Raw genomic sequence first — 14,024 nt, 5'->3', positions numbered from 1 at the left:
AACTAGACTATTATTCATAGGCGAGATGCTGTTTGAACCCAGCAAAGGAATTTATTTTACTGTTATTCCCTGAAGGCATCAAAAGAGTACAGCTGACAGCCAACACCCTCATGGGGGTCACTGGAGTGCCTGATGGCTTGCTGACCCTGGCCGTGATAGCTTGAGCACCCCACCCCATTGTAAACACATCTACCTAACACACAGACACTTCATGTCCTTTGAAGGTGTTTTAGTCTCACAGCCTGGCCCAGCATCATTTGTGCTGAGCCAACACTGCAGGGAGACGTCAGTGTCGGGCAGGTTCATGGGTTGTAGGTTGACTCTGCACCGTGTGCCCTATCAGTGCCCAGCAATATACAAACCCAATGCCAGCTCCTGACCTGCTGTGTCTCCCAGAGTCAGTGCAGGTGAAAGAGTGATAGCACGAGAGTCAGAGCACGGACCAGACAGGAGGAACAAGCATGAGCAAGAGCACCAGGTAGAGAGAGAGAGAGAGAGACACAGAGACACACACACCGAGCGAGAGATAGAGTGAGAGAGACAGAGAGCGAGAGAGAGCGAGAGAGCGCGAGAGCGCGAGAGAGCGCGAGAGAGAGAGAGAGCGCGAGAGAGAGAGAGAGAGAGAGCGCGAGAGAGAGAGAGAGAGAGCGCGAGAGAGAGAGAGAGAGCGCGAGAGAGAGAGAGAGAGCGCGAGAGAGAGAGAGAGCGAGAGAGAGAGAGAGCGCGAGAGAGAGAGAGAGAGAGCGCGAGAGAGAGAGAGAGGCACACACACACAGAGCATGCACCAGAGAGCCAGGAGACTGGTTCCTGCGCATGACGGAGGGAGATATAAAGGGGTGCAGGCCTGCTGCAGCAGATCTCCAACTCCCTTGATATCTAGGACAAGGAGTGGGCCACTGTGACTATGGTAACGCAGCAGGGAAGAATGGTGTTGGTCCGCCCTGTTTCTTTCCAATTTGCTGTCCTAAGAAGTGAAAAAGACAGCTGGTGGGAATGGGTGTGTGGAGGACAGACTGTGAGAGTGTGCGATTATGGAGGGCAGGTAGAAGAGACCTAGAAGGAAAGAGAAGCAAACTGCGTAGGAGACAGTATACACAATGGTGGGGTGTGGGGGGAACAGGACAGTGCTGGTGGGAGCCCAGGTTGGTGGGCTAAGTGACAGAGTAAGAGACAGCATGGAGGGGAAGAAACAGAGCGAGAGCAAACATGATGATAGAGAGCATGCTGGGAGAACAGCAAGTGAACACAGTGGGGGCAAGTGGGCAGTGGAGAGATAGAAAGCAAGAACTGGAGACAGCCAGAGACAGACAGGGACAGACATTGAGTACATTGGGGAAGACAGAAAGCATTGTGAAGGGGTCTGCACTGAGAGACTAGAGAGAGAGAGAGAGAGAGAGAGGGAAGAGACCAGAAAACAAGCACGGGGCACGAGAGAGACAGAGTGAGAGACATCTTGTAGGTGGGGTTGGGGCGGGGGGGGGGGGGGGGAGGAGTGGGTTTGAGAGACAGAGCACAGTAAGTAATAACAGGCGTACAGGAGGGAGGCAATACAAGAGGGAGGAAAGGATGTACAAAGAGGATTCTGATAGGGATATGATGAAGAGAGATGAGAAAGTGTTAGGGTGAGAAGAAAGAGTGGGCTGCTCATGGTTTTCCTGCCTGCAGTTAGAGGGACAGGGGCTCAGCACTGAACAGATTTGCTAATCCATGGTTTGCAGGGAAATTAACCCAGTGACCTGTGATCCTTCTCTCCCATAGGAGATGGAACTCAAGGACATTTGGCATTCAGGGCACTGAGCAGTGAATGAACACATCACACAGTGATGCCTCCGAATGTCGGCTCTGGGCAATGGCAGAGGACAGGTTATAAACAGAAAGCATTGGGTCTGAGCCGAGTTCCACACATGGATGATCACCTGAAGCACCATGACATGTACAGGAAAATGGGGCTCAAGTAGATAGGTACTTAAAAATTGCCAAGGGCAATATGGGCCAAAGGGCCTGCTTTGTTGTAACACTGACTCTTTATAGGCACACTCCAGTATGGTGCTTTGACCTGTGGCCCCGGGGAACAGACGCCACTCTAGTCAGCCCCTACCACGTTGGCAGAAATGCACATTGAAAATAGCTTGTGGCTGAATTATAATGGGACAATTGCTGCTCTTCATGTTCAGCAGGTAAAATCACTCATTAAGGACCGGAAACTCCTGGAGAAGAACTTCAACTCCAGTGAAACCATTGCTGGAAGTTAACTTTTTTGCAAACAATCACAAAGACAAAGAGCACTTGACTGATTGAGCGCTCAGCTGGTGACTTACCGGTTTGCCGAACTCCAGCTCCGAAAAGAACTTATACCAAGGTTCATTCTTTAAATCTATTTCTTCCGGACTTACGTCCCGCTTCTGAAGAGGTAACAGCATTGGGAGTGGAGGAGAAAGAAGGAGATTGAGTACAGCCTATAGAACAGCGTGAAGTACAACGTGGACTGAAGAGCTGGGCGATGTACTGATAAACCATCTGAACTAAGCACGAGAGTCCAAAGACACATCCAAATTTTAAAAAAACTGATAACTGCAATTTCTTCGTTAATTAATAAGTACTGATGAGTCGCAAGAGAATTTTATGTGGACAGTGTAGAGAAAACTTTAAAAGACTAGAGAGACCTTTAATTTCTGCTTAAAATAATAGTGAAGCTTTACTGTCCTGGGACAGTATCGGGAGAGTTTTAGTTTCTGTTTCAATGAGGAGAGGTGCTTTAACTCAGTACCCAGCCCCGTCCTACACCTGAACTGGGAGAGTTTGATTGGGCCCTGTTGAGGGAGCTTTACTGTGTATCTGACCTTATGCTGTACCTGTCTAGGAGTATTTGGAGACAGTGTAGAGAGAGTGTTACTTAGTATCTAACCCTGTGCTGTTCCTGTCGTTTGATGCTGACATGGACATTTGAAATGAAACCTGTTCCGTTCACTACCTCTGATATCTCTCACATGAAGCAGCATTCAATCAGTCCTGATTAAAAAATAAATGACATTAAACAATGCTTTAAGAAGCTGCAATCTTTAAAATCATTAATGTGTACATCAGTGGACCCAAGTGCATAGTTCAGAGTTTCTACCGTACATCCCATTAACTTAGTCAGAGAGATCAAAGATTAATGCACAAAGCTAAAAGCAGTGAATGAATAGATGCAGACATTCTGCAATATGAGAAGTTTTGAAATAGAATTAGATATCAGAGACATTGAGTACAGGGGATGGGAATTCTTGTGAGAGGGATTGCAAAGAAACTGTATGAGTTGAGGGGCCACACAGCATTAGAGAGATTCACACTAATCCAATAGTTCAGTTCCAACTTGGAACTGGATCTAATCTGAATTGCACAGGTCAAAGGAGGGGCACAGAAAACAGTCAGACAGAGACCCTGCATACTCCTGTTGGTCAGTATGGACTTCGAAGAGTTCCGAGTTCCATGGTTACACCCACTTCAAATGGCTAGTGTATCAATATCTATTGTCCAGGTCTCAGGGCCATGGAGTGGGATACCAACAGGCTAACCCTGCCCGAGGAGCTGCACGCTAGTATGAGTCAATGCCTTCCACACAACATAGGACAGGAACAATGAGAGAAACTGCCCAGAGAGTAATTAGTTACAGGTCAGTGACAATGTACTGTGTGCCACATCATCACGTCATAGACTCAAACTACCGCTCCCTCGGGTGTCCCTTCAAGAACTTTCATCACCAGCCTAATCAAGCCCTGTTACTGGCGACCTTTTTTATCCTACATTGACGTCCTACACACAGTATCCAGATATTGAATGAGGCAGCAAAAGCCTTTCACAGAATATACAAGGGTTTTATTGTAATTCTATAGTTTATTATAAACATCAGTTTCCATATCTCCCTTCTCAACGCTTTTGGTGTAAAGAAGCCAAATCCTTGCTGGGGAAGAACCCACACTTGTTTTATTAAAGAAAAATGGCAAACCAACCACCAAATGAATGAAATACCTCACGTACAAATAATGACACCCACCAGGGACGACATAAAGAAACCAGATCCACTGTTATTTTAACATTCCAACACCAAATTGCCAACGCTCAATTAACGATCGATGGGCTACAACAGTAACCAAAAAGATCTAAAATGGTGGGGAATCAAGGAAAGGGATAAAGTCAAAATGGAGTTGGTGAGAGAAGTAATGACCCCCCAAGAACTCAGTTGTTACCTTCAAACTCCAACGAGCATCCATTGCTCTCAATCAACTCTAGCAGTGTTCTGGGTGACTGCTAATCCAATAGCTCAGTTCCAACCTGGAGCTGGGTCTAATCAGAATTAGGGGATGGGCACCAAAATTGTAGTTCGACTATAGAAAAGGTTGACAGTAGGGTGGTCTGAAATAAAGTTTCAGGGAAGCAAGATGGCACCGGCAAGCAAGAAGTTAGTTTGAAGTGTGTCTACTTCAATGCCAGGAGCGTCCGGAATAAGGTGGGTGAACTTGCAGCATGGGTTGGTACCTGGGACTTCGAGGTTGTGGCCATTTCGGAGACGTGGATAGAGCAGGGACAGGAATGATTGTTGCAGGTTCCGGGATTTAGATGTTTCAGTAAGAACAGAGAAGATGGTAAAAGGCGGGGAGGTGTGGCATTGTTGGTCAAGGACAGTATTACAGTTGCGGAAAGGATGTTTGGGGACTCGTCAACTGAGGTAGTACGGGCTGAGGTTAGAAACAGGAAAGGAGAGGTCACCCTGTTGGGAGTTTTCTATAGGCCTCCGAATAGTTCCAGAGATGTAGAGGAAAGGATAGCAAAGATGATTCTCGATAGGAGTGAGAGAGACAGGGTAGTTGTCATAGGGGACTTCAACTTTCCAAATATTGACTGGGAACACTATAGTTTGAGTACTATAGATGGGTCAGTTTTTGTCCAATGTGTGCAGGAGGGCTTCCTGACACAGTATCTAGATAGGCCAACAAGGGGCGAAGCCACAATAGATTTGTTACTGGGTAATGAGCCTGGACAGGTGTTAGATTTGGAAGTAGGTGAACACTTTGGTGATAGCGATCACAATTCTGTTATGTTTACTTTAGTGATGGAAAGGGATAGGTGTATACCACTGGGCAAGAGATACAGCTGGGGGAAAGGCAATTACGATGAGATTAGCCAAGATTTAGGGAGCACAGCATAGGGAAGGAAACTGCAGGAGATGGGCACGTTAGAAATGTGGAGCTTATTCAAGGAAAAGCTCCTGTGTGTCCGAGATAAGTATGTACCTGTCAGGCAGGGAGGAGGTTGTAGAATGCGGGAGCTGTGGTTTACAAAGGAGGTGGAATCTCTGGTCAAGAGGAAGAAAAAAGCTTATGTTAGGATGAGATATGTGAAGGCTCAGTTAGGGCACTTGAGGGCTACGAGGTAGCCAGGAAAGACCTAAAGAGAGAGCTCAGAAGAGCCAGGAGGAGACATGAGAAGTTGTTGGCAGGTAGGATCAGGGTAAACCCTAAGGCTTTCTACAGGTATTTAAGGAATAAAAGAATGACGAAAGTAAGGTTAGGCCCAATCAAGGATAGTAGTGGTAAGTTGTGTGTGGAGTCAGAGGAGATAGGGGAAGCGCTAAATGAATATTTTTCAACAGTACTCAATAGAAAACGACAATGTTGTTGAGGAGAATACTGAGATACAGGCTACTAGACTAGGTGGGATTGAGGTTCACAAGGAAGAGGTAGTAGAAATCCTTCAGAAGGTGAAGATAGACAAGTCCCCTGGGCCGGATGGGATTTATCCTCGGATCCTCTGGGAAGCCAGGGAGGAGATTGCCGAGCCTTTGGCATTGATCTTTAACTCGTCATTGTCTACAGGAATAGTGCCAGATGACTGGAGGATAGCAAATGTGGTTCCCCTGTTCAAGAAGGGGAGGAGAGACAACCCTGGTAATTATAGACCAGTGAGCCTTACCTCAGTTGTTGGTAAAGTGTTGGAAAAGGTTATAAGGGATAGGATTTATAATCATCTAGAAAAGAATAGATTGATTAGGGATAGTCAGCACGGTTTTGTGAAGGGAAGGTCGTGCCTCACAAGCCTTATTGAGTTATTTGAGAAGGTGACCAAACAGGTAGATGAGAGTAAACCGGTTAATGTGGTGTATATGGATTTCAGCAAGGCGTTCGATAAGGTTCCCCACAATAGGCTATTGTACAAAGTGCAGAAGAATGGAATTGTGGGAGATATAGCAGTTTGGATCAGAAATTGGCTTGCTGAAAGAAGATGGAGGGTGGTAGTTGATGGGAAATGTTCATCCTGGAGACCAGTTACTAGTGGTGTATTGCAAGGATCAGTGTTGGGTCCACTGCTGTTTGTTATTTTTATAAATGACCTGGATGAGGGCGTAGAAGGATGGGTTAGTAAATTTGCAGACGACACTAAGGTCGGTGGAGTTGTGGATAGTGACGAAGGATGCTGTAGGTTGCAGAGAGACACAGATAAGCTGCAGAGCTGGGCTGAGAGGTGGCAAATGGAGTTTAATGCAGACAAGTGTGAGGTGATGCACTTTGGTAGGAGTAACTGGAAGGCAAAGTACAGGGCTAATGGTAAGATTCTTAGTAGTGTAGATGAGCAGAGAGATCTCGGTGTCCATGTACACAGATCCTTGGAAAGTTGCCACCCAGGTTGACAGGGATGTTAAGAAGGCATACAGTGTTTTAGCTTTTATTAATAGAGGGATTGAGTTCCGGAACCAAGAGGTTATGGTGAAGCTGTATGAAACTCTGGTGCAGCTGCACTTGGAGTATTGTGTACAGTTCTGGTCACCGCATTAGAAGAAGGATGTGGAAGCTTTGTAAAGAGTGCAGAGGAGATTTACTAGGATGTTGCCTGGTATGGAGGGAAGGTCTTACAAGGAAAGGCTAAGGGACTTGAGGTTGTTTTCATTAGAGAGAAGGTTGAGAGGTGACTTAATTGAAACATATAAAACAATCAGAGGGTTACATAGGGAGAGCCTTTTTCCTAGGATGGTGATGGCGAGCATGAGGGGGCATAGCTTTAAATTGAGGGGTGAAAGATATAGGACAGATGTCAGAGGTAGTTCCTTTACTCAGAGTAGTTAGGGAATGGAACGCTTTGCCTGCAACGGTAGTAGATTCACCAACTTTAGGTACGTTTAAGTCGTCATTGGATAAGCATATGGACGTACATGGAATAGTGTAGGTTAGTTGGGCTTGAGATCAGTATGACAGGTCGACACAACATCGAGGGCCGAAGGGCCTGTACTGTGCTGTAATGTTCTATGTTCTATGTTCTATGCTGCATTCTGAACACTGACAATTAGAATTAGGTTTTATTATCAAATAAGACTGCAGCATTCACCAACTAACCCCTGCAGTTAAGAATAGCTGGCAACAAAAGACTGATAACTCTCAGTCCCAACACCTGACATTTCATTTCATTCAACACAAAGGAATACAGAACAATGAAACTGCTGGTCTCACATAGTCAAGACAAGCCCCTATGTAACATACATTGCAGATAGCCATTCAGTTGTCCTTTACACTTGAACTCCACACGCAAACACCCACCATTTCAGTGGTGGTGATAAACCCCCTCAACATGGGAACATATTCAGGATAAAGCACCATTCACACCGTTTTGGTCAAGTGTGGAAACTCTCACTCAACAAAAAGGACATTTAGCCTGACTCTGGGACTCCCACCACTGCGTGCTGTCCCACCTCCACTCTTAAAATAATTCAGACTGGTCAGGTAAAGAACAGGTCTTCTCAGCTTTTGGTTGTTGGGAGAACATTTGATGCAAGGTCACCTCTGAATGATGAGGCAATAAGTTTATTTTCAACCAATCACCAACTGTTTGCCACCCATGCAAGTGGACCCTCACTGCCCCCTGGAGGAGGAGCTGGCTAACTGCTGGGAAATACTGCACCTGAGGAAACATAGAACATAGAACAGTACAGGACAGAACAGGCCCCTCAGCCCACGATGTTGTGCTGACCATTGATCTTCATGTATGCACCCTCAAATTTCTGTGACCATATGCATGTCCAGCAGTCTCTTAAATGTCCCCAATGACCTTGCTTCCACAACTGCTGCTGGCAATGCATACCATGCTCTCACAACTCTCTGTGTAAAGAACCCGTCTCTGACATCCCCTCTATACTTTCCTCCAACCAGCTTAAAACTATGGCCCCTCGTGTTAGCCATTTCTGTCCTGGGAAATAGTCTCTGGCTATCAACGCCTCTCATTATCTTGTATACCTACATTAGGTCTCCTCTCCTCCTCCTTTTCTCCAATGAAAAACGTCCGAGCTCAGTCAACCTCTCTTCATAAGATAAGCCCTCCAGTCCAGACAGCATCCTGGTAAACCTCCTCTGAACCCTCCCCAAAGCATCCACATCTTTCCTATAATAGGGCTACCAGAACTGGACGCAGTATTCCAAGTGCAGTCTAACCAAAGTTTTATAGAGCTGCAAGAAGATCTCACGACTCAAACTCAATCCCCCTGTTAATGAAAGCCAAAACACCATATGCTTTCTTAACAACCCTGTCCACTTGGGTGGCCATTTTAAGGGATCTATGTATCTGCACACCAAGATCCCTCTCTTCCTCCACACTGCCAAGAATCCTATCCTTAATCCTGTACTCAGCTTTCAAATTCGACCTTCCAAAATGCATCACCTCGCATTAATCCAGGTTGAACTCCATCTGCCACCTCTCAGCCCATCTCTGCATCCTGTCAATGTCCCGCTGCAGCCTACAACAGCCCTCTATACTGTCAACGACACCGCCAACCTTTGTGTCGTCTGCAAACTTGCTGACCCATCCTTCAATCCCCTCATCCAAGTCATTAATAAAAATTACAAACATAGGATTTGCAGCAGGATGTCATTCCCCGTAGCAGGCCCACCTCACCGGTTTTGAGTTTTGTCAGCTCCAACTTCAAGACACAGTTCCTCATAGCGAAATAATGCATACGCTCAATCTGGCCATTACTGTGGCCACAATCAGGCTATATCCACACCAAGACAGGCTATCTTCCCTCTCAAAGCACTCGATCACCTTCCATTATTCTGCAGAAAGTGCTGTTAACAACATGCCACAGAAGGGCTTGGAATTTCAATAAGTAGTGATAGGGTTAAACTGGGAAACCAGGTACTACATGGGACAGGTGAGACAATATTACTTCACACTCAAGGTCTGAATGTCCCACATTTGCCCTTGAAGGTGCAGTTGCTTGGGTTGGCATTCTTAGGCTGGTGACAGGTAAGAATCACCGGTGAATATTGGTGAATATGCCCAATTTCAGTTCCACAAACAAACCGGTCCTTATTTATTATCAGATACCAACCCGGTGCCGAAGTGGGGTGGTTTGCTGTGAGAGGCTGGAGTTTGGCACAAAGTAGGTGCATTGCAGGAGTTCCGTAGATGATATTTGACTCACAGTCTGAAGGGGAGTATGTACAAGACTTGGGAACCCCTAATGCTGACAGAGACCAAAGTAATGTTGAGTAGGAAACTCAACAGACTGGCACTAGGGAATTGGCAGTTTTGGTCCGAAGCATTATCAGCCGTGGTGAGAAAAAGCCTGATTGTCTAATGGAAGACCTGCATTATTTTTTCAAGAATAATTCTATCCTCACAGGTCAGCAGAAAAAGTTAGAATTCATCATTCGATAGCACAGAACTCAAATTTTGTCAATAGAGACAGGTTGCCAAAACCTTTTGTCTTGAACTCATCAGGATCATGCAAGAGTGCTACATTTCAAACAAATACATCAATTTATTTTAGTTCCTGTAGGCCCTCTGTATAGCAATCAAGATAGTCCAATTCCCATTGCTCAGTAACTGGAAACCCAATAGGTTAATTTCCCTCCAGTGTCCATCTACTTTCCCTTTGAAATCATTCTCTGCACCCACCATCCTTTGAAATGGAAAGTTTGGGGTGGTGGTAAGAATTCAGTAAGTTTTGGAAAGACTCTACCAACAGCCAAAAAGATATTTTACTGCTTTTGAGGTCTAAGTATTTTAAACTGAGTGTGCTTCCCCATCCCAAAATCCAGGAAGTTCTAACCACTCTACTCCAACGTTAGCATGTCCATGAGAGCGAGACGGACTTTAGTATCTGTCAGTTTAGGCGGACTGACTGCAAGGACACTTTCCTAATGCTGTCTTCCTCGGAATGGGTGGGGGACATATGTTGCTTTGCCTCATCCTGGAAGGACCGAGTTAATCCAGTCTCACTCCCATCACTGAAGGAACACTCTCGTTTATGTGCGACTCGAACAACACCCAGTCTATTCCAGTCATACAGCATTGAAACAGGCTGATCAACCCATCATATCCATACCAACCAATAAACATCAAACTACACTAATCCCATTTACCTACACTTGGTCAACAGCCAACTACACCCTGGCATTTTAAATGCTCATCTGGTTGCTTCTTAGATGGTGTGAGTAAACTTGCCTCCAACACAGCCTCAGGCAGTACTTTCTCGACCCTAATCACTCACTGCCTGAAAAAGAAAATTGCCCAACATCAAGTTTACTAAGTACATTAAATCGGTTTCCTGTTGTTTCCTAACCTGTTGAGAGTGGGACATATGTTACTTGATTTATTCAGCCCAGACGAGACTGGACACAATAATCCTGCTGAGACCAAATTAATGTCTTACACAAGTTCAAAGTAACCTCCTCGCTCTTGTGGTCAATGTCCTTCTTAATAAAGCCTAGGATACTCAAGGCTTCATTAATTACTCTCTCTCAGCGTCTTGCCACTGAAATGATCTTTGACATAAACAACCAACCCTTCCTTCTCTCTCCTCTCTGCCTGCTGAAAAGAAACTTGTCTTTTTGAATGTGCATTCAGCCATCACCCCAGACAAACACCTTGGCATGTTCAACTGCATGAAAATCACTTCAGAAAAACAAGGGATTACTGCTGTTTTATTGGTGCCAATACAGGTCTAGGAACATCACACAGAAGAATGTTACGAGGTTCCACCATAGACTAGGTGTCAGAGCTTGCACCTAGATTCTGGAATTTATAATCCGTCGTAGACATGGTACCTCATACATCCTCTCACAACGAGTACTTATTCAAACCACAAGCAGATTGAGGGGGGAACAATTGGCAGGCATCAAGACATTTCAGTTTGTCTCTTCAGTAAAATACAACGCACTTCAGCGTTACCTAAATGGCATTACTTACCAATTACAAGTGAGAACCAATCCAAACATCACATCTCAAGAGTTTTAAATTAACCAACAAACTCTCCAACATGGGTCTTCAGTAAGTGCTGGACTTCCTTGGAATGGAATGTAAAGGCAGTTTCTGCACCCAAAAAAAATCACACAGAAGTAACCTTCACTTACATCTTGCCCTATCTCCACTTCATGATGATTTGACAGATTTTCCGTCTGACCCTGATCAGTCTTGTAGCCAGTGGTTCTATTCTGGATCGAAATCTGCGTAGGGTCTTTCCCAGTCTTTTCTTCTGTCTTCTGATGCAAAAAGGTCATTGAAATGAAATTCTAGTGTTTCTAGCATCATGCACTTGTACTTCAGGATTCAACACCAAAAGGGTCTGATCCCAAACAATGACAAGATAAAATGCATGCAGAGAAATGCAAAAGGAGCAGCATGACAGAGGCCCAGCGGTGCTGCTTCTACAGCGAGTGTCTGTAAGACAATGATACATAGCCATTTCCATTCAAATGGAACAGAACCTGTCTACTGAACCCCAGTTGGGGGGAGCGGGGGGGCTGGATATCAGCATGTGTGTGGGACCACCCTGCAGTGGGGGCCAAGAGGTGGTGGGCGGGGGGGGGGGGGGGGGGCTTCAGCACGTGAAGCCCTGGAGTCCAGATTGTGGGGGTGGGGGAAGGTCAGCACATGTAAGGCACTGCACCCTAGTTTGGTGGGGTGGGGGAAAAGAGGTGGGGTGAGGGAAGGGTTCGACACATTTGTGGGACAGTCAGTGGGGGTAGTGGGAGCACATATGAGGTTCAGCACCCCAGTCTCTCTGAGGTGGGAGGGGAGGAGTGGTCAGCCTGTGTGAGGCACTACACCTCAATGGGGCTCAGGTGTTTATTGCTTATTTCGGTGAAATTGGCCATCATGGTATACAGACGTTCACACCCTCATGCGTTCCATGACCTTGCGTTGCATTTCCATCCATTGTGGAAAAAAAGCCAAAAACACAGAACAAAAGAATAAATCTTTCGCCCTCTCCACATGCTGCATGCAAAACAGGCACTGAGCATTCAGCCACTGTGACCAGAATAGCAATAAAAAAATCCTAACGAGCATCCTTAGAGTTCACTTTCAATCCAATGGCCGGAGAACAAGCAAGAAAAAATGATAGAAGAGGCAGACTGTCTCCTGTCTGAATGTTTAAGTCTCGAAGTACTGGGCATGTCATTTTCAAAAGTACCAGCTCCCAGGTCTCTCTCTGTTACAAGTTCATCTCTTTGTTGACACTGCTTGCTCACAAGCCAGTGTTAAATATACAAATTAATTCCAAAGTTAATTTATGAATCCTGAATTAATAAAATCAGCCAAATGCCAACAACTTGGATTTCAGGAAAAGTTTTGAAATATATTTAAAATAAAGGCTTGTCTTATGTAATGAATACTATAATTATCAAATTAAGTTGCAAATTACAATTAAATGTAGTTGCTGGTTACATCTGAAAACATTGTGGTTGAGCTATTTTCTGTGACTGGATAACATGGAATTTTCATTTGGCTGTCAACACAGACTTGAGTTTAAAAAATAAAATCTGTTTCAGGTATGATCATCTCAGTTTTCAAGAGAATGAAAATAACAATCAATATTCAGAAGCAGCAACCAATACGGAAGTTGGGTTTGGAAGTTTTCACTCACCACAAGGCATTTTATTTGATAGAGGATCAGATTGATGCGAAATGCTCCCACATTTCAGGCCATTATTGTTTAGTTTTGGGCATCAGGAGGCTCAAGAGTCCAGTTATTCTGGATATTCTGCAGTGGGAGCTCTGTCTGATAGAAACCATTCTGCAATCCCCTTCTAGATACAACAAGAAGGACTCTACCACAACAAAAGAAGGAACAAGAGCAGGCCTCTCTGCCATTTCGAGACTGCTCCACCATTCAGTGTGAACATGGCTGGCATGATATTCACCACAATTCTACATTCCTGCATTCTCCCAATAATATTTCATCCCATTGCTAATCAAGCACCTATCTACCTCTGCCTTAAAAACATTTAAAGATAATGCACCCACTGCCTTTTGAGGAAGGCAATACCCAAGACTCTCCATCCTCAATGTTTCCCTCTTATATGTTATAAATGGGTGTCCCTTTACTTTTAAGCTACAACTAGAATCATCAAATCATTGTGTAGGGGAGCTTTTTGCCCATTGAGTCTGCACTGCCAACAAGAAACACCTGACCTGCAACTTCATCCCATTTACCAGCTCTTGGCCCACAGCCTTCACTGTCACGACAAGCCAAGTGCTCATCCAGGTGCTTTTCAAAGGAAATGGGGCAACTCACATTCCAGACCATAATCAACCTCTGGGTCAGAGGGTTTTCCTCACATTCCCCCAAACCTCCTGCCTTTCACCTTGAACCCATCTGCCCTCATGACTGATCCTTCAACTAAGGGGAATAGCTGCTCCTTGTCCATGTCATTCAATCTTGTACATCTCAAATCAGATCACCGCCAAGTCTTCTCTGATCTAATGAAAACAATCCCAGCCTATCCAACCTTTCCTCAACTTAACTTTTCCATCCCAGGCAGCATCCTGATGAATCTTCTCCACTTCCCCCCCTGTACAATCTTATCCTTCCTGTAATGGGGTGACCAGAATTACACACAGTACTCGTGTGGTCTCAACAAATCCCATACAATTTCAAAATGACTTCCCTGCTTTTGTAATCTATGTCGCGATTGATAAAGGCAAGTGCCCCATGTTCCTTTTTCAGCCCCTTACTAATACGCCCTTCTGCCTTCAGAGATCTATGGACAATCACTCCA

At 45.1% G+C, this 14,024-nt stretch overlaps 1 protein-coding gene across 1 annotated transcript in view; it reads right to left on the bottom strand.

Annotated features, from left to right (window-relative positions):
- LOC125467580 (sorbin and SH3 domain-containing protein 1-like) overlaps positions 1-14,024 on the bottom strand; it is a 158,514-nt gene that overhangs the window by 82,932 nt on the left and 61,558 nt on the right. The window contains exons 18-19 of the mRNA XM_059640332.1: positions 11,376-11,504; positions 2,319-2,402 (exon numbers count right to left, since the gene is read on the bottom strand). Coding sequence (XP_059496315.1) covers positions 2,319-2,402; positions 11,376-11,504 — 213 coding nt within the window. The remainder of the gene's footprint in view (positions 1-2,318; positions 2,403-11,375; positions 11,505-14,024) is intronic.

The sequence above is a fragment of the Stegostoma tigrinum genome, chromosome 37, assembly GCF_030684315.1.
Source record: "Stegostoma tigrinum isolate sSteTig4 chromosome 37, sSteTig4.hap1, whole genome shotgun sequence".
NCBI classification, from domain to species: domain Eukaryota; kingdom Metazoa; phylum Chordata; class Chondrichthyes; order Orectolobiformes; family Stegostomatidae; genus Stegostoma; species Stegostoma tigrinum.
This window is presented reverse-complemented; position numbering and strand designations above follow the sequence as displayed.